General features: G+C 42.5%; 1 protein-coding gene across 6 annotated transcripts in view; it reads right to left on the bottom strand.

Annotated features, from left to right (window-relative positions):
- The window catches only part of DTNB (dystrobrevin beta), a 217,177-nt gene that overhangs the window by 166,038 nt on the left and 31,445 nt on the right, over positions 1-19,694 (bottom strand). For all 6 annotated transcript variants that reach the window (XR_005660349.1, XR_005660347.1, XR_005660348.1 and 3 more), the window contains 3 exons: positions 17,835-17,902; positions 13,301-13,381; positions 6,516-6,729 (listed from right to left, as the gene is read on the bottom strand). Coding sequence is in view for 2 of the 6 variants with exons in the window: in XM_039913078.1 (XP_039769012.1) it covers positions 6,516-6,729; positions 13,301-13,381; positions 17,835-17,901 (362 nt within the window). In the remaining 4 variants the exon portion in view is untranslated. The remainder of the gene's footprint in view (positions 1-6,515; positions 6,730-13,300; positions 13,382-17,834; positions 17,903-19,694) is intronic.

Here is a 19,694-nt window from a genome sequence, read left to right as displayed (position 1 = left end):
GACTATTCCCTGGGGACAAACTTGCAAATGCAAGTGCTCTTTGGTCCTTTCCAGTCCAGCTCTGACTCACTGCCAGTAATGGGAGACAGCCTGGTCTCTAAGGGGCTAACTGGGACAGCAAATATGGAATTGCTCCAATGATCCTACCTGGATCAGAGTTGCTTCTAAAAGTCTAACTCTAGACTTAGGCTCACCTAGAGACCCATAAGACCACTGGGCAGTGCAAAATAATTTAATATTCATTCAATAGTATTTATTGAGCGCTTACTATGTGCAGAGCACTGTACTAAGCGCTTGGGATGAACAAGTCGGCAACAGATAGAGACATCCCACTACCATATGTTCTGAGATGGTCTCAGAGATCCCAATCAAATCACACTCTCTGCAACACGTCTTGGAGAACATCAGAATCCGGGTTCGGGGAGGGGAGGCCTCTGTAACCAACCCATTTTCATGGGAGGCTTTTAGGCAGAAGGTTGGGCTGGACCAGGATAATACACTCAGATGGTTTTTCGCCAACATTCCTGGAACAGCTCTAGGGGAGTATTACAGTTCTGGAGGCATCAGAATTGGACTGTGGTCCACTGACACAGGAAATCCCATGGATAAGGCCCTTTTAAACAGCTGCTTTTTTTAAATGTTATTTGCTAAGCGCTTAATATGGGCCAGATCTGTACTAAGTGCTGGGGTAGACGAAAGCTAATCAGGTTGGACACAGATTATGACCCATTTGGAGCTCACAGTACTCATCTCCATTTTATTGAGGAGGGAACTGAGGCCCAGAGAAGTTTAGTGACTTGCCCAAGGTCACATAGCAGACAAGGAGCAGATCTAGGATTAGAACCCAGGTCCTTCTGACTTCAAGGCCTATACTCTATCCACTAGGCCAGGCTGCTTTCCTTTAAGTTCCACACTACATCATGGAAACTGATTCACATGCCCCTTTTAGCATATAAAAATAATCACAAATTGGAACTTGGACCACCTACAGCACACCAAATTTACACACCACTTGTGTGTGTTTATATGTAACATTTTGAAATCTAGGGACACTCACCCACACCCATACACTCTCCTTCAACTGGTGTCTAAATTTGGAGTGCTGTAGGAGGTCCAACTTCCAATTTATGATTATTAGTATGCTTAAAGAGGTAGGTGATTTGGTTTCCATGGTGCAGTGGAATCAAAAAAGATGCAGGGAAGATAATCGTATTTACTGAGCGCTTACCGTGTGCTGAGCGCTGTACTAAGCACTTGGGGGAATATAATATAGGACACATTCCCTGCCCACAATGAGCTTACAGTCTAGGGAGGTAGATACAATTCAATCAGACCAGAGAGAGTCTTTGTCCCACCTGGGGTTCACAGTCTAACGGGAGCAGCATGGCCCTGTGTATGCACCCTAGTCAACAGACTATAAGGCATGCTTTTTTCCACATTGCCATCACCCTTAAGACCATTCCCGGCTAGGCAGGCTGTGGTGCCCTGGGCTAAAAAATAATGGCCCAGGGACAGGACAGCCAGAGTGGCTGTAGGGAAAGCAGTGAGTGCAGGAACTCTTCTGGCTGCAGAACACACTGCTATCATTCCCACAGACTACAGCAATCCAAGACAGGATTACCTTCTCAGTTTCCCCACTTCTTCTGTTTGGGAATGTACACACCCCAGCACTGTCCTGGGCTGTGCACCAGACTCCAACTGGTTCTGGCTGAGGACACGCCAAATCCTGGCATTCGACTAGGGCCGCCCACATCCAATTCATCAAGAATTTGGATTGAAAAACTCGAAAAATACAAAAAGGTTCCTAAATTCACTTTAAAACCTGGTTCTAAATTCACTTCATCTATTGCATCTATCGCTACTTGAAACTGAATTCAATCCAAATTTACCAGGGAGAGGGAGGCACCAAAAGAAAAGATTCAGTAATCTCAATTGGAAAGACTTCTGACACCCACATTATCAGCATGAGAGGAGGAAGCGACTTGTCAAATTAACTTCCTTTCTTACCAAAAAGAGAATCCTTCATCCTCTATTAATCTTGGCATTTGCATTTCTAACCCTGTAGTAACATAACCTCCACCCAAAAGCAGAATTCACTGGAAAAGGGGGAAAGCACAAACAAGGAGTAGGAGGATTGCTCAGATGCTCTCACATTCTGGTCTTCAACAGATTTAGACAGCTCCTCGAACTGTTACATTTCACTCCTCCATCCTCACCAATTATGATAATAACTGCACATGCGTAAGCAGGTTTTAGCATCAAAGATTTACAAACACTAACTAATCCTCATAACAGCTACTTTTTCAAATTCTTCATATCTAGAAAATCATTGCCTTGACAACATAACTGTCACTAGCTTGAGGAATGCACCCAAAGAGAAGGTCAAAGCTGTTATTTTCATGGATTATATGCTTCTACATCCAATTCTTTCTCTACACCCTCTGGATCTACATTCAGTCTCTCAGGGAGTTTATCCACACAGAGGTCATAGTTGAAGGTAGGCGAGCAGATAACACCCAGGAATACCTCGCCAGTCCCAACCTCTCATCCTATCTACAATCCTGCATTTCCTCATGCCTGGACATCGTAACATAGCTTTCCATCCAGCACCTCCAACTCAACATATCAAAAATCAACTTACGCATTTTCCTTCCTGGACCCATCCCTCTTCCTAACTTTCGCACCCCTGTCAATAACATAATCAATCTCCCTATTTCAACAACTATATCGTCTGCAAATTCTCACATTCAATCTACTGACAAATCCTGCTGATAAACTCTCAGATCTGTCCCTACCTCTCCTCCCAAACTACTCTGGTCCTAGCAATAGATCACTGAATTAGCTTCCTTGACAGTCTCCCTGGCTCCAGTCTCCTCTTCGCCCTTCAATCTAGACTACCATCCAGTTGCACTGATGATTTTCTTGAGGCAGCATACATCTCACTACTCCTCCTATAGCTTCCCACTTCCCTCTGCAATGAGCAAAATCTCTACACAATTGGCTTCAAAGCTCTCTGCCAGTTCTCCTCAAGATACATATCTGTGTTTTTTATCTGCTGCTCCCCAACTTGCAAGCTCTCAAGCTAAATTTCTAACAGTCCAGTTTCTCCTTTAGATAGCTCTCCTGCCTGGAACTCCCTCCCCAGCCACATCTGACAGACAACAGCTCTCTTCATGTTCAAATCCTTCTTAGAGTGAGACCTCCTCCAACCAGACTTCTCTAATTTCCCACATCCCTTGTCGAATAATCTCCCCTGCCTCTTAGAGTTTAAGTTCCTTGTGGGAAAGGTAAATGCCTCTTGATTCTGTTGCCCCTTCCCAACTACTTAGTACGATTTTGTCTGTTGGTTCCCTAGAAGATCCCAAAATGGAACCCATATCAACTGGGTTCCACCTGCTGATAGCCAGCATACAAGGCCTGTGGATAGAGCACAGGTGTGGGAGTCAGAAGATCATGGGTTCTAATCCCAGTTGCGCCACTGATGTGTGATCTTGGGCAAGTCAGAACTTCTCTGGCGATCACTTCCCTCATCTGTAAAGTGGGGATAGTGAGTGTGAGAGCCCTGTGTGGGACAGGGACTGTGTCCAACCCAATTATCCTGTATCTACCCCAGCGCTAGAACAGTGCCCGGCATGTAGTAATCGATTAACAAATACCATCATTATTAAGGCTGGGACCATAAACTTTGGCCCATGCTCAAAATAGCTGCAGCTGGACTGGAATCACAGCTGAGCTCTTTGCCTTTCTCCCTCGAAGAAAGACCACCTGACTCAGGAAGAATACGTGGATATGCGTGTGCTTGCACCCATATATGCACGCATCGAAGGATGCATTGATTTTCAACACTCTAGACTGTAAGCTCCCTCTCGATGGGGAACTTGTCGACCAACTCTGTTGTACTGTATTCTCCCAAGAACTTAGTACAGTGCTTTGCACCCAGTGAGCTCAATAAATACCATTGATTGATTAATGGTGGGCCTCCTCAGAGTTCTGTTTCACAAGGGTGTCCAATTTAAAATTTGACTTAGCTGAGAAATTTGAATTCTATCCAGAGATTCTGAAATAAAAAATAAATAGTGAGATCTACCTCTTAGTGAAGGGAGAAATGTCTTAGCACAATAGATGTAGCTTGCTATTTTAACTTCACCATAGTTGATCCCTCACTGCACTCCCACTTTCAGTACAGATCCTGCTGTTCTCTTTGTGCTCCAGTGAATGAAATAAGTATCTCCCACACATTCGTCATTTTTGCATTTTATCCAGTCTCTAACATGCACTGAGAAATCCCTACTGTTCCCGCTCTGCCTAGCTAATTAAGCAGTAAAAGCCATTACAATTTGATGCTATAAATGCCCTTGTAGACCAGATGACCTTGCCATTATCTTCTGAAATTTACTAAAAGTTACAGTAATAAAATTAAATAGAGACTTATACCACCTTAGATTTACATAGTGCCTCTTGTCTGAAGGACACAAAATACTCTAAAAAAAAAAGATCTTATTTTATCTTCACAACATCCCTGTGAGCTTGGGGACAGGTGGTTGTAACACCACTTTAAGGACAAGTGTTTAGGAAAGACAGAGAGGTTAGGAAAGATACTAGTGCAAGATTCCCATCAAACATCAAAGAACAGCAGTGGTATGGGGAAGGGAAAGCTGCAGTGGAGTGTGACAGGAGAGTGACTAGTCTCCAGGATCTGGAAGAGGAGAGTCGGGAAGGGTTGGGAAGTCCAATTCTATTGATCTTGGACCTGTACATTTTGCAACTCCTCCCCGATGCTCCTTTGGGCTTCCTCTCTCCATAGCCCTTCTGCTATTCCCTAGGAGAGCAGGAGAACAGATATTGGTTGGTCAGAAACACTTGATGCATACACACATTTCTGAAAACCATCCAACACCTTGCTGAATCGATTTAAGAAATGAATATGATGGTCCAGCAGGTTATCCCTCACACAGAACAGGGGTAAAGTCCAGAAGATTCTAGAGCAGGGGAAGCTGATTTGCAAAAGATGTCAATCACCCACCTGGTGCCAACAGCTGGAACACAGCCAATTATATCTGTCCTGAGGGTGTTTCTTAGTATCGCAGAGATTACATTGTGGCTCAACCCCTTACTGATTTTAAAATAACCCACACTATTTTCTATCAGAGCTGGGCTTTAGCTTACCTTCCTCGCTAAAAATCCAAACTGGGTAACTATAGCTATCTTTCTAAATTCTATCCACAAGCAGTCTCCAGCCATTACACAGAAGATTCTTTCTCTGCTTACCTTTTGTTATAAAGCTCCACTTTAAACTATCAGAGCTTGGCAGCCTGCTTAATTTGAGTTTCAAAGAAAAGCCATCAATGGGCCTAAAGTAACATTACTGATATCATTTCAAATGGTAAATGGTAAATGTATAGTAGCGGCATTAAGAAAAGTGTATGAAGAAGATACACTTTCGTAACCCAGATGACCTAAGGAGACCATTACAAAAATTACTGACATTTTTAAAGCATTTAGCCCTTTGGATGAAAATCCCCAAAAAGGGAAACTCTTGATAGGAGTTTAGCCTGCAAACAGAATCTTATTGTGCATATGCATCTGTTTACATAGTGAGTACCTACTATAGGGAGCATTTAAAAATAATATATTATTGTAGCCTCCCCCTAAAGATTTCACCAGTACTTGATTTAAAGGCCTAATATTTGGTAAAATATCTGATAAAATTCTGCAAGAGAACTTTCAGAAAAACACCTGCAGAATCATCTGTACATGTGAAAAATCTAGGAGTGAGTTTCTTGTCTTCCAAGGCTTCGCAACTTCTCCATTACCATGGGTTGTGCCACTATCTTACTTTTCCCTCAAAGCCAAAATATTTTCTGCCTGTCTATGATCAGTTGCTTCTTTACTCCATGATATTGCTCAAATACACCAATTCCTCGCTACCCTATTTGTATAGGCCCTGGTTGCCCCTCTGCCTCCTCCTTGATAATATTGCAGCCTTCTACTTCTTTCAAAAGGATCTGCACATGCAGATAAAAGCATCCTTTTTTGGCCACTGTTTCTATGCCGTCAGTCCACTACCAACCATTCCTCCGATCAAAAGAAACTTCATACTGCCTTCAAATCTTGTCAACTGTCTGAGCCACCCAACCTTTCTGGTGTCATCTTCCGACACCATTTACCCAGTTCTAAACTCTCTGTTCCTGTGGCCATCTAAACTCAGTCTTCCCTCTCCTGCCCCCAGGATTTCTCTAAATCATTCCAATAATTTACTGAATTTGTACACATGCTAACTGCGTGTTTCCCTGCTTTGTCCCCCGAGTGGCCTAAGAATATTTATGGGCCAGGACAGATCTTTGACATGCTCCCTGAATGCCTAGTATAATGCCCTGCTTTTGCTCAATAAATACCTGTTGATTAATTAATTGGCTGACAGAAATAATCTGGCTATAGAGGCATCTCCCCTGTACTGAGGATATTTAGTGTGACTTTCTTAAAATGAAGAAAACACAGCTGGGTAAAGTACTAGCCTGTCATATGCAGCAATCATAAAGTTGAGAAGAAGGCTGATTGATTGCTCCACACTGATCTGGTGAGTGGAAGGAAGGCGTTTGTTCAGTTGATAGTAGATGGATGAAATGATGGTTTCCAGACGGGACACATTGATTTCAGTGCTGTGGTCCAAAGCATTAAGGCCATTATCTCGAAAGGCTTCAATCATATTCCATATATCAACGAGGTGTACTGAAAAAAAGCACAAATCAATCAACCATCACTTTTTAACTACTCAGTTTTCTTTTTCAACATCGCTTTTCACTCCAAAAGAAAAATACAACTTCCTTTAACACCCCCAAAACATCAGCAACATTTAACAGAAATCACTGCAGCTAGCCTTCAGACTTATGGCATTAACAGTGGCTGCCCTGAGGTGCCAGGTCACATTCTGGACTGGGAAAAGCTCTTGACATGCTTTACACCTTGTACTGGGAAGTCCTTCCCGCAAGATGCATTTTAGGTCATGGGTTCGAATTCCGACTCTGCCCCTTGTCAGCTGTGTGACTGTGGGCAAATCACTTCACTTCTCTGTGACTCAGTTCGCTCATCTATAAAATGGGGATGCAGACAGTGAGCCTCACAGGGGACAACCTAATTCCCCTGTATCTACCCCAGCACTTAGAACAGTGCTCTGCACGTAGTAAGTGCTTAACAAATACCAACATTATTATTATTATTAATCTCTTTTTTCCATTTTCATTTAATCTTATTTACTGAGTACTTATTGTGTGCAGGGCACTGTAATAAGCACTAGGAGAATACAATATAACAGAGTTGGTAGACATGTTCCCTGCCCAAAACAAGTTTACAGTCTAGAGGGGGAGACAGACATTAATATAAATCATAGATATATACATGAGTTTAGTGAGGGATGAATAAAGGGTGCAATTCAAGTGTGAGGGCAATGCAAAAGAGAGTGGGAGAAGAGGAAATGAGGACTTAGTCAGGGAAGGCCTCTTGGAGCAAATGAGGCTTCAATAAGGCTTTGAAAGAGGGGGGGGAGTAACCATCTGTTGGACATGAAGAGAGGAAGGCATTCCAGGTCAGAGGCAGGATGTGGGCGAGAGGTCGGCAGAAACATGAGATCGAGATACAGTGAGTAGGTTGGCATCAGAGGAGCGAAGTGTGCAAGTTGGGTTACAGTAGGAGAGTAGCGAGGTGAGGTAAGAGGGGGCAAGGTGATTGAGTGTTTTAAAACTGATAGTAAGGAGTTGCTCTGATGCAGAGGTGGATGGACAACCACTGGAAGTTCTTGAGGAAGAGGAAACATGGACAGTGTTTTTGTAGAAAAATGATCTGGGCAGCAGAGTGAAGAATGGACTGGAGTAGGGAAGAGACAGCAGGCAAGAAGGTTGACACAGTAATCGAGGAGGGATAGGATAAATGCTTAGAGTAGTGTGAAAGTAGTTTCAATCGAGAGGAAAGGGCAGATCTTGGCAATGTTATGAAGTTTGAACCAACAGGATTTAATGACAGTGTGTACACGGTAACTTTAGTGTGTATATAGGTAACCTTTATTTTTATTATCTTTCATGTACTTTTAAAACAAAAACACCCTCTGATATCACATTAAAAGCTACTGTCTATTGCCAAATAGAGACCAAACACCTGTTGGCATGGTTTTATAATCTCAGCACTCAAGTCCAAACTTCAAAGATCAAAGAGGTAAAGTGTCAAAGGCAGGAAGTATCAAAGTAAAATTGGCATATGTTGCATTTTCTCAGAGTGAGAGAGCACACTAAGCAATTCCAGAATTAAAATTAAATACTGCTATAGGAAAGAGGGCTAAATGAAGCGAGCTAAAGTGTGGGATCCCTGAATATTCTATTCCGTCATGGTACATACTTTGGGAACACTGTCAGCCTACCCAAATATAACACAAAAGTTACAGAACTAGGTGTGGGAAAATAGGTGAATATAAACACTCATACAAGAAACTATTCCGTAGTTAATTTTTTATGTGACTGCATTATCTGAATTGTAACTGCTGAAAAGTACAATTACCACAGATTAATACCACTTCAATCTTGCAAGCCTATAAAGTACATGAATGTTTTTTGAAATTAAAAGTCAACATAAATCATATTAGTGGCATGCCAAAAAGGAGCACCTTAAGTGGATGCCTCAACATTCCAAAACTCTTTCACAACCAAAGTAGCATCCAATTGGCACTCGCAACTACCAGATGTGAATGCTCACCAATTTCCATAATTCACACTTCAAGGTAGTTCTGGAGCCTCCAGGGTTTATCTCCTGGGAAATCTGTTACAGGATAACCAATCACTTATGACCATAGAAGTGGCTCTATTCCTCCTCTCTCCCTCAGATCTTACTTCTCAAATGTGATCTGTGAAAAGAGATTTCACTAGGAATATCCACTAGGCTGTGCTCTTTGGCTGTGAGAAAGCAGTAATCTTAGAAGCTCCAAAGTTCCATTGCTTTATTGGGGACAGTAGGTTTCTAAAACCTTGTGAAGGAAGAAGAAATGAGCTCCAGGCCCAGCTGAACAGTGGATAAAACACTCTGAACCCACAAGGATAATTCTCAATGCAAAAATGAAAAATTGGAAATAAAATACTGCAGCAAAAAAAGTCTTTTCTTTTCACAACAATAACACTATCATCTTGCCCTCCATTCAAGCCTTGGCACTATCCTGGATTCCTCCCTCTCTTTCTATCCCCAAATTCAGGCTGTAGCCAATTCCTGCTTGTTCTTCCTCCACAAAATGTCCAAAATCTTTCCTCTCCCTCCTAATGGTCACTACACTGGACTAGGCACTAGTCATACCCCGGCTTGATTGCCGCATTATCCTCTTCGCTGACCTCCCTGCCTCCAGTCTCTCCAATCCCAGTCCATACTGCGCTATGCTGCTGCAATCCATTTCTCCAATGTTCTGCCCAAGTAGTTAGTCCCCTTCCTCCAAAACCTTCAATGGTTTCCCATTCCTCTATACATCAAACAAAAATTTCTGACCATTGGCTTCAAGGCCCTCCACTCCTGCTGGAATCTACATTCGGAGACAATACGCGAACACTCAGCCTTAGCTTGTGGCTTGACCTAGCAAATGAATAAAAAATTTAGGCTGAGCTAGAAGAAACCATTGAGGCCTGAAGAAAGTTGTTTGGAGAAAAAGGAAACATCCCTTCACATGGTAATTTCACTGCTATAGGAAGTGGAACAGGCAAAAAATATCATTAGGCTCTTGGGGACTTGGATAAATTCACAGATAAAATGCCTAACACAGATAACTGGAGAGAAAAGCATATAGTGCACTAGTCCCATCCCCACCCTAAAGTGTGTAGCAGGTAATGTTGTGCCTTTAAATATTTAGACCACTGATTTGCTGAGGCTGGGACTGGAGAGAATCAGGGTTAGTTATGATGTTTAAAAGTGGGTCATTTTTCTGTATTTGTCACCCTCTAGACTGTAAACTCCATGTAAGCAGGGATTGTCAAGGTTTTTTTTTGATACATTCCCAAGCACTCTAGGACAGTACTATGCAAGAAATCACAACGACTATTAGCAATAATAACAGAATGATGGGCAATGGGTGCACGGTGGATTATCAGAGGGAAAAGTTAGGGATGTGAAGGTTTCAGGTAGCCATTACACTGTTTCTCCAAGTGTCTTTATGTCAGGGACATAACATGGAGTAAAATAAAATTACTGCCTGATTCATTTTGATGGTACTTACTGTTTTCAGGCTCATTTTTGTGCTCATCCTAAAAATGATTATGTTTAAGTGATGAAAGGCATGGCTGCTTTTACCGTGGAGTCTTTTATTGTGTAAAAAAAAGGCTTGGCTTCCCTCCAGTGATTTTCAGTATAGACAGAAAAACAGTTGGTGCACACTAATAGACTTTAATACACATTCCAAAGGCCCTCTGAAACCTATAGCCTCTCTCATGTAAATAGGTACAAGACTTCACTCACTGCAGCAGAATTCAGCCTAGGAGCTGGGTCAGTGGAGGGAATGAAATCTTTTGCCCTGAATGGGATTTTTGCTTGTTTAGTCTGTGTTTAGGATTCCCTCCTCTTGGCTAAAATGAGCTAGACTAGGGACAAGGAATTATACCTTCCTCTCTCCTCCCATGCGAGTCATCCAAGACAGCAGAGATATCACCTACTTAATCTAGTGCTAAACACAGTGAAAGCTCTCAGTCCATTATGGGACTCATAGGGTGTTAAATGTTTTCCATCACCCCCTCAGTTGGGCAAGTCTATTGGACACATCAGAAAGATGGGTTATTCAGTAAGTGGCAACTGGGAAAGTCCTCATCAACTAGGTGCTACCCAGTACAGCTTCAGATAGGTCAGTGAGCTGCCTGTCTTCTCGAGTGAATAAACTGTTGGAATTGAAAAAAAGAAACACTACATTTTTATCCAACTGAAAGAATATCAGTACAGGGCAGGAAAGTGTAATATGCTTTGCAAGCAACATGGAGTGGCAAGACACATTTGCAGTGCCCGTTTTCTTTCTCTTTTTTTCCTTTTCACTCCCAATATGCAGTTTGTCTCCTGACAACTGCATGGGTTATTTCACTTTGAGATTTTCCCATCCAGCTGTTTTACTGGCTTCTGTGGCACATCATAGACCTGGAGCAAATTTCTAACCTTGCAGGTTAGAAACGGGATTTATTGCCAGAGTGCTTATCTATGGATGTTTTAATCTGAAATAATTCAAGAGTTTTACTTATTGCATCTCTCCTGTCAGAAAGCAACCTCATCTGTGCTGAACAGTAGAGAAAGCTGTCGTAATGAGTGGCTATCAACATCTTTTACACTCCAGGTGCCAGCTTTTCGTGAGAACTAGCAATCCCCTGCCATTTTAAAAATCAGCAAGACATAATGAACATACTACAAAAAATTTAATTACAGAAGGAAGGGTGCAAACTCTTTTCAGTCTACTTAGCAAATACGACTGGGAGAAAAATATCTTGTCATCAAATCCTTTTACTAGAATCATGAATACTGCCAGAGCATGTTTTGTCTGAGGGATCTTTGGCATGTCATAAAGATGTTAACCCAACCAACAACCAGGTGCCACTGGGGAAAACTACTTTCGGCCAAAGGTCTAAGAGTCCAGGATTACGAGCTGCCAACTCTTTTGAATTTAATGAAAAGGGGTTATTGGTTGCAAGGCAGTTGAGGATAGAGATTATTCCAAAGTTTCTAGGGAGAAGAAGGCCTTCTACCAAGAAGGCAATATACGAAGGATACTGCAGATTGGCTGCATAATCCAATCTGTTTGAAACTACAGTAATTAAAATATTCTTAAACATTTTGTTTCAAGACTATATAGCACTGGTTTGGTTTCTAAGTCAGCTAGTATTATCACAGCATTAATTACTCAGTCAATCAATGGGGTTTTACTGGGGAAGCAGCATGGCCTAGTAAACAGAGCCCAGGCCTGGGAGTCAGAGGACCAACTCTGCCACATATCTGCTGTGTGACCTCGGGCAAGCCATTTAACTTCTCTGTGCCCCAGTTACCTCATCTGTAATATGGGGATTAAATCCTTCTTCCTTCTATTTAGATAGCGAGCCCCACGTGGAACAGAGACCGTGTCCAACCTGATTAACTTGGGTGTATCCTAGGTCTTAGAATGGTGCTTAGCCCATAGTAAGCATTTAACATCTATCATCATTATTATCATTATTATCATTATTGAGCACTTACTGTATGCACAGCACTGTACTAAGCACATAGAAAAGTACAATTCAACAAGAGTTTGATTGACATGTTCCCTGCCCACAAGGAGCTTACAGTCTAGAAGGAAAGACGGATACTAAAATAAATTATGGACATGTACAAAAGTGCTATGGGGCTGAGGCTGGAGTGAATATCAAGTGCTTAATGGGTGCAAATCTAACTGCAAGGGCGATGCAGAAAGGAGAGGGATCAGGGGAAATGAATGCTTACTCGGGGAAGACCTCTTGGAGTAGAAGTGGCCTTTATAAGGCTGTGACGGTGGGGAGAATGGTGGTCTGACTGATATGAAGGGGATAGATCTTCCAAGCCAGAGGGAGGACAAGAACAAGGAGGTAACAGCGAGATACACAAGATCGAGGTACAGTGAGTAGGTTGGCATTAAATCGCAAATGATAGGGTAAAGGCATATTTACATTACTAAGTGAATGGAAGCAGCGTAGCCTAGTGGAAAGAGTATGGGCCTGGGAGTCAGGACCCGGACTCTAATCCTGGCTCCAGCACTTACCTGCTGTTACTGAACTTCTCACTGAAGTCACTGAACTTCTCTGTGCCTCCGTTTCCTCATCCGTAAAATGGGGATTCTAATCCTGTTCTTCCTCCCCTTTAGATGTTTGAGCCCCATGTGAACTTGGGACTGTGTTCACCTTGACTATCTTGTAACTACCCCAGCGCTTAGTTCAGTTCCCTTAGTTCAGCACATAGTAGCCATTTAACACACGCCATCATCATCATCCTTATTATTAAATTTATATTTTACTTTGTCTAAAGAACTTATGCCCTCCTTTTCTTTCCTTAATTTAAAAATTCAACATCCTGTGGCTTCTGTACAGCAGTTCAGTTTATAACAAATTAAATTTCATTAAGCGCTTTTAATGTAATCTCTACTAATAATGGTCAACGATGGCTGTGGCTTCCCACATGCAAGCATGGACATGCACTCCCATCACACACACAAATACACACGCTCTCTCTCTCTCTCTCTCTCTCTCTCTCTCTCTCACACACACACACACACACACACACAGAATACTGAGTTGAAATGACTTACAATTGCACCTCTTTTGCACAAATCGTAGTTTGCAAGCTGTCCGGTAGGTTGATAATCGGATAACATCAAAATTCTGGGCTCCTAGAAATGAAAAGAAAACAAACAAAAAACACTGCTGCATTTATAAGAATGTCTCAGTATAAGAAGAGATTCAACCCCATAACATGGACCCTCAGGGAATGCATAGATCTGTCAATGTAGTGAGTCCAAAGAGGATAGAGAAATGGCAGTTGGGACTCTATAACACTTAGTATACTTAACTGCGCTAGGCCCTTCTCAATGAACACCATTATTAAGACTAGCTAGGTTTATCTCAAGTATGGGGAGATTACAGTTAATAGCACAAGTGATTTCCTCCCACAGAGGAATCCTTATCCCTGTGTTTTCCATTTTGTGATGCTAACGCAAAGGAAGAGGGCTTCTTTTCTGTGGAACACTATAAAAACCTGTAATAGGCACTCTGTTGTTCAATGGACACATCCCACACTTGGCAGACACTGAACCAGGGCCAAAAGGTTCTCAAGTGTAACAGAAACTAGTTCCCAGAGAAACGCTTCCTTAACTTTCAAGCATCAAAAATGAAACTTCTGACACTTATATTTATCATATTCCTGATCATAAAGTACTTCCTCAAATTATTATACTATGTCTGCATTAATTTTGGAATTCATTTCAAATGTAGCCTCTTTGACTTTAAAACCTCCCCTAAAAAGATTGTGGCCACAAATAACCCCGATCGTTAATCATTTTCTGTTCTGGTTCCTCCTTTCTTACCCACCTCACCTTCTGATCCATCTCAAATGAGACGATGTGAGGTGGCAGAGCCTGTGACGCTAAGCATATATGCAGAGTCCCAGGCTAATAAGAACAACAAAATGGGAAAAATGGGATCATTTCATTTACCGTCATAAGAAATGTACCCCTCTTCCCAAGCCCTTTCCAAGCTCTTTCTCCAGATCCTAGGCAATCTAAATGCTGAAAAAGTTATCTATAATTCCACTTTTCAAAAGAGTTCCTCTCCATTCTGCCTCATTTACCCATACTCATTGCTAATCAAAATAGTTCTAATCTCATCTCAATATTTCTCTGCTCCCTCTCATCTTTCTTTCCAATTCATTCTAATTTAGTTGGAACTATTAACTCTTGAATAAAACAATGGGGATGGGCAATAAATCAGACATTGGATAGACCCAGCACGTGTACCAGAGAATGGAATGTGACTCTGGCTGATGCAGGTTTTCAGAGAGGAGAGTCAACTCAGAAGTGCAGTGCTCTTGAGAAGTGCTTGAGAAGTGCTCAGAAGAGCAACTCAGAGAGTCAAACTCCTCACTCTAGGCTTCAAGGCTCTCCATCACCTTGCCCCTTCCTACCTCTCCTCCCTTCTCTCTTTCTACCGCCCACCCCGCACGCTCCGCTCCTCTGCCGCCCACCTCCTCGCCGTCCCTTGGTCTCGCCTATCCCGCCGTCGACCCCTGGGTCACGTCCTCCCGCGGTCCTGGAACGCCCTCCCTCCTCACCTCCGCCAAACTGATTCTCTTTCCCTCTTCAAAACCTTACTTAAAAATCACCTCCTCCAAGAGGCGTTCCCAGACTGAGCTCCTCTTCCCCCCTACTCCCTCTGCCATCCCCCCTTTACCTCTCCGCAGCTAAAGCCTCATTTTCCCCTTTTCCCTCTGCTCCTCCACCTCTTCCTTCCCATCCCCACAGCACTGTACTCGTCCGCTCAACTGTATATATTTTCGTTACCCTATTTATTTTGTTAATGAATTGTACATCGCCTTGATTCTATTTAGTTGCCATTGTTTTTACGAGATGTTCTTCCCCTCGACGCTGTTTAGTGCCATTGTTCTTGTCTGTCCGTCTCCCCCGATTAGACTGTAAGCCCGTCAAACGGCAGGGACTGTCTCTATCTGTTGCCGACTTGTTCATCCCAAGCGCTTAGTACAGTGCTCTGCACATAGTAAGCGCTCAATAAATACTATTGAATGAATGAAAGAAGTGGATGCACACAAGCACCGAGATTAGACTCCTAAAAGGAGAAGCCCAGGCTTCTTTGACCGTACTTGTAGATTCAAGACTCTGCTTCCAACATCTGCAGGACAGTCCCAGGACCCACAGAGCCCTTGACACACACAGGGAGTGTGTCCTCCTCTCACCCTTTTGACATCCCTATAAGAGGTAAACAAATCAAAGGATGAAAACATCAGGTGCCCAAACACTAGTGAACTCAGGCTGAGTTCTCTCTCTCTATCTGAGCAGGGAATGTCCCTGTTTATTGTTGTATTGTACTTTCCCAAGCACTTAGAAGACAGCGTGGCTTAGTGGAAAGAGCACGGGCTTGGGAGTCAGAGGTAGTGGGTTCTAATCCCAGCTCCACCGTTTGTCAGCAGTATGATTTTGGGCAAGTTGCTTAACCTCTCAGTGCCTTAGTTACCTCATCTGTAAAATGGGGATTAAGACTGTGAGCCCCTCGTGGGACAACCTGATTACCTTGCATCTACCCCAGGACTTAGAACAGTGCTTGGCACATAGTAAGTGCTTAACAGGCACCATAATTATTAGTAGTAGTAGTATTAGTACGGTGGTCTGCACATAATAAATACGATTGAATGAACTTAGTTACTAATGAAAGGAAAGAAAGTCCTCCATAGAAACATTGTTTCTACTGCCAAGGGCCTATAACCTAAGAGCTCTTAGCAACTGCATCCTATCTCATAAGCACTGTTACAAGTTAGTCCTTAACCTACAGAATTTGAGATCCAGCTACACTGGTTTGCCAAATTACATAGGTATCATTTTGAGTTACACCCCAAAACAAACCTCCAATTTTCCAGTGTCTTCAAACAGGATAGGTACTGTATTATACATCGACTAATATTTGGGATAACTTTTAAAGACAATACCAAGGCAGAAATCAAACCACAAGCGGCAGGCTGCTTAACCAAAGGAGAGGTGACAGGCTCCATTTACCTGCAGCTCAGGCTTCAAATCCAAGATGATGGGTTAAATGATAAGAATAGTTGTCTAGTGGGTGTGGTGTTCTGAACTAATAATAGCCTGAAGACCAAGATAACATACCTACCTGCATAATGAAGGCTAGACCTAACAGAGATGTTACACCTGGCTTCTTGAACAACAATCATGTGCCTTGCTTGAAAAGAACCACAAAACATGATGCTCTGGAGTACAATCGTTCTACCAGTGCTGCACGATACTGATTGCTATACAACTTCACAGGCTGGATGAGACAGAGAGTCAAGTAATTACTATGGGACTGGAAAGTTACTCAAACAGGATGGGTTGCCATATTAAAAGATACCCACCTTCAAAGAATTCACCCTTAGGAGGGATATAAGCTAAACTGTGAACCCCATGGGGGACAGGGACTAGGGTCCAACCTGATTAACTTATCTCCTTCGGGGCTAGGTGCAGTGTTTGGCTTAAAGTAATTAACAAAAGCCATCAATGCTGTTATTATTACATATCAGGTGGCCACTCCGGAGAATAGCTAATGTGGAATGGGGCAATCCTTTTACCCGAAACCTCAGCCTAGAAAACAAAATTGAGAGCAGCACCATAGGCTGCAAAGAGTAACTGGAATCACAGAACAAACTTGCTTTACAAGTATTCAATATTATGGGAGAAAACTTCCCACTTTACTCTTTTCAGGTGCATTTAAAAGCAAAGATAGTTATCACTACTGATGATAGCATCCACTTCAAATATAAAGGAGAACTATAATTTAATAGCCCCTCCTAAACATCCCCTTTTATTCTTTGATATAGTTTCCCAGCACAGTTTTAACCTATATGATGAGAATAAATGCCCTTCTCCTTTGTCTGGAGCTGTCTCTGCTGAGTCAGTATTCTCCAGAAGAATTTATTTTATTTTATTTTATTTTTTACTTTTAGTAAGTGCATTTTGTTGCAGGCTGGACAATTCTTGTGAGATGCTGAGACAATGTGTTTTTTCCACCTGACTTTTACTAACCAGGCTGCCAGGCCTATTATTTGATAGCCACACTACCTCCACTTCTTCACTACCAAAATGGGAAGGAGAGAATGCCTTTCTTTCGTTCTTACGCCCTTCTTTGGGTACATCCTATAGGATACTTCAGCTCCTTGAAGGCAGCAGGGATCTTGTCTGTTGATTCTATTGTACTCCCTCAAGCACCTAGTACAGTGCTCTGCATACAAGAAGTTTTCAATAAGTACCATTAATTGACTGATTAAAATTTCCAGTGCTATTTTTAAAATGGGGCTGTAGCTGAGCACTCATTTTTTAAATATGGTACCATCTAGGAAAATAGTGGAGGCTGGGGTCTCATACAATTGCAGGGCTTTTTGCTTCGCCAACATTCCCCAGGCTGAAAAGCTTGAGAAACACTAGTCTAGACCTCTTGAGAAACTTTCCACTCTTTGCTTCTACAATTTTGAGTCTCTGCTTTCTAAAAGTTTCAGCAAATAACGTCTGGGAAACCGGAGGTTCATCTGAACGTAGGTACCTCAGCTCAGATATAACACAAGGGACTCACGCATTTCCATGAATAGCTGCCTCTTCTCTGCCATGGTCCTCCGCCTCTTCCCACTCTCCTCAATCATCCTAAAGACAATCAAGAAAGACAGGGTAAACGAGGACAATTTCATAGTTCTTCAACTTGTCTACCATTTTACTGCAGCGAGTTTAGAAACTCTCCTTTATAAGTACTATAGTAGGTTTAAAGTATACACAACGGGGCAAACCTGATGCGGAGAAGATCCGTCATAACAACAACAATAATGATAATAGCACTTTTTGTTAAGTGTTTACTATGTGCCAACCACTGTACTAAGAGCTGGAGTACATTCAAGCTAATTAGTTGCAGATAGTCCCTGTCCCTCACTGGGCTCACAGTCTAATGAGAAGGCTAACAGGTAATTAAATCCCCATTTTACAGATGAGAAAACTGAGGCAAAGAGAAGTTAAGTGATTTTCCCAGGGCCACACAGCGTGCAGGTGACAGTCAGAATTAGAACACAGATCCTCTTACTCCTCGGCCCATGCATTTTCCTCTAAGTCACAATGCTTCCCCAGAAATGTCATCATTTCTGTACACAATAATTTTAAGAAGAGCAAAACACATAATTTTAATGACAGACGTTCAGACAAACAGTAATGGAGTGGGTAAGACTTGGGTCGTTCTGAATGACTATCAATCCAATCCCTTCCTGCAAAAGACAGGCTCGAATGCCGGAAATGTTCTTTCTTGTCATGTATATTTCCTTTAAGATGTGGATTTAGAAAATTTTAATAATAATAATGTTGGTATTTGTTAAGTGCTTACTATATGCAGAGCACTGTTCTAAGTGCTGGGGTAGATACAGGGTAATCAGGTTGTCCCTCATGAGGCTCACAGTCTTCGTCCTCATTTTAGAGATGAGGTAACTGAGACACAGAGAAGCAAAGTGACTTGCCCACAGTCACACAGTTGACAAGTGGCAGAGCCGGGATTCGAACCCATGATCTCTGATCCCAAGCCCGTGCTCTTTCCACTGAGCCACGCTCCTTAAACATCTACTTCATTAATAAAAGTCTGGGCTAGAATTCATAGGTTGGACAAGCAGTCCCCCTCATTTTAACCTGGGATCAGCAATTATTTGGGTTGGAGGACCATCTACAGACTTTCATCGGGTGCAGAGGGTTGCACATAAAGTCCTCCTGGCCAAACAAAGTGAGGAAGCAAGGCGACATGAGGGCTAAGCCACAGAAGTGCTGCTATTCCCTCCTGAGATGGCTCCCCACTTTGACTTTTACTCTCCAGGGAAATCATCAGTAACCACCATATGTGGCTGCTCTTGGGGCTGTCTAGCATGCCAGAGGACTCTTAACTGCATCCATGGCTCGCAGGAGCAAGAAGTAGCTTGCTGAGAGCCAGGCCAGATTAAATCATTTGGTGGGCTTGATACAGGCCCCATGGCTTCACTTTGACAACCCTGTTGTGGGGAGATACAAGGCAGAAAAGAGGAAATGAGTTGCCTAAAGGCATGTAATGAAGCAGTGGTAGGGAAGCAATTAGTCAACAAATGTTTTTGGAACAATTATGGTTGCAATACATGAGATATTTAAGGTATGTGCCCCTCTCCTCAAAAGTTTACAAAATGGTAGGAAGATAAGACAGATAAACGATTGTCCTTGCATGGCAGTCAAGGAATCAAACCACTCTGACTGCACTCAGGTGACGAAGACATCATGAGATCGTGGGACCACTGCAAGGGACTGGAGAGTAGAATTCTGAAGGCACAAGATGCAGGAATGGCTGTACCACAATCTTGGACACTGCACTGCAAAAACTACTCCTTGGGAGAGTAGGCCTCTTCAGGTCACCCCACAACTGGGATAACAATTTTTGAATGCC

This window comes from Ornithorhynchus anatinus, chromosome 9 (assembly GCF_004115215.2).
Source record: "Ornithorhynchus anatinus isolate Pmale09 chromosome 9, mOrnAna1.pri.v4, whole genome shotgun sequence".
Lineage (NCBI taxonomy): Eukaryota > Metazoa > Chordata > Mammalia > Monotremata > Ornithorhynchidae > Ornithorhynchus > Ornithorhynchus anatinus.
The sequence above is the reverse complement of the archived record's forward strand: the minus strand, read 5'-3'. Positions and strand labels throughout refer to the sequence as shown.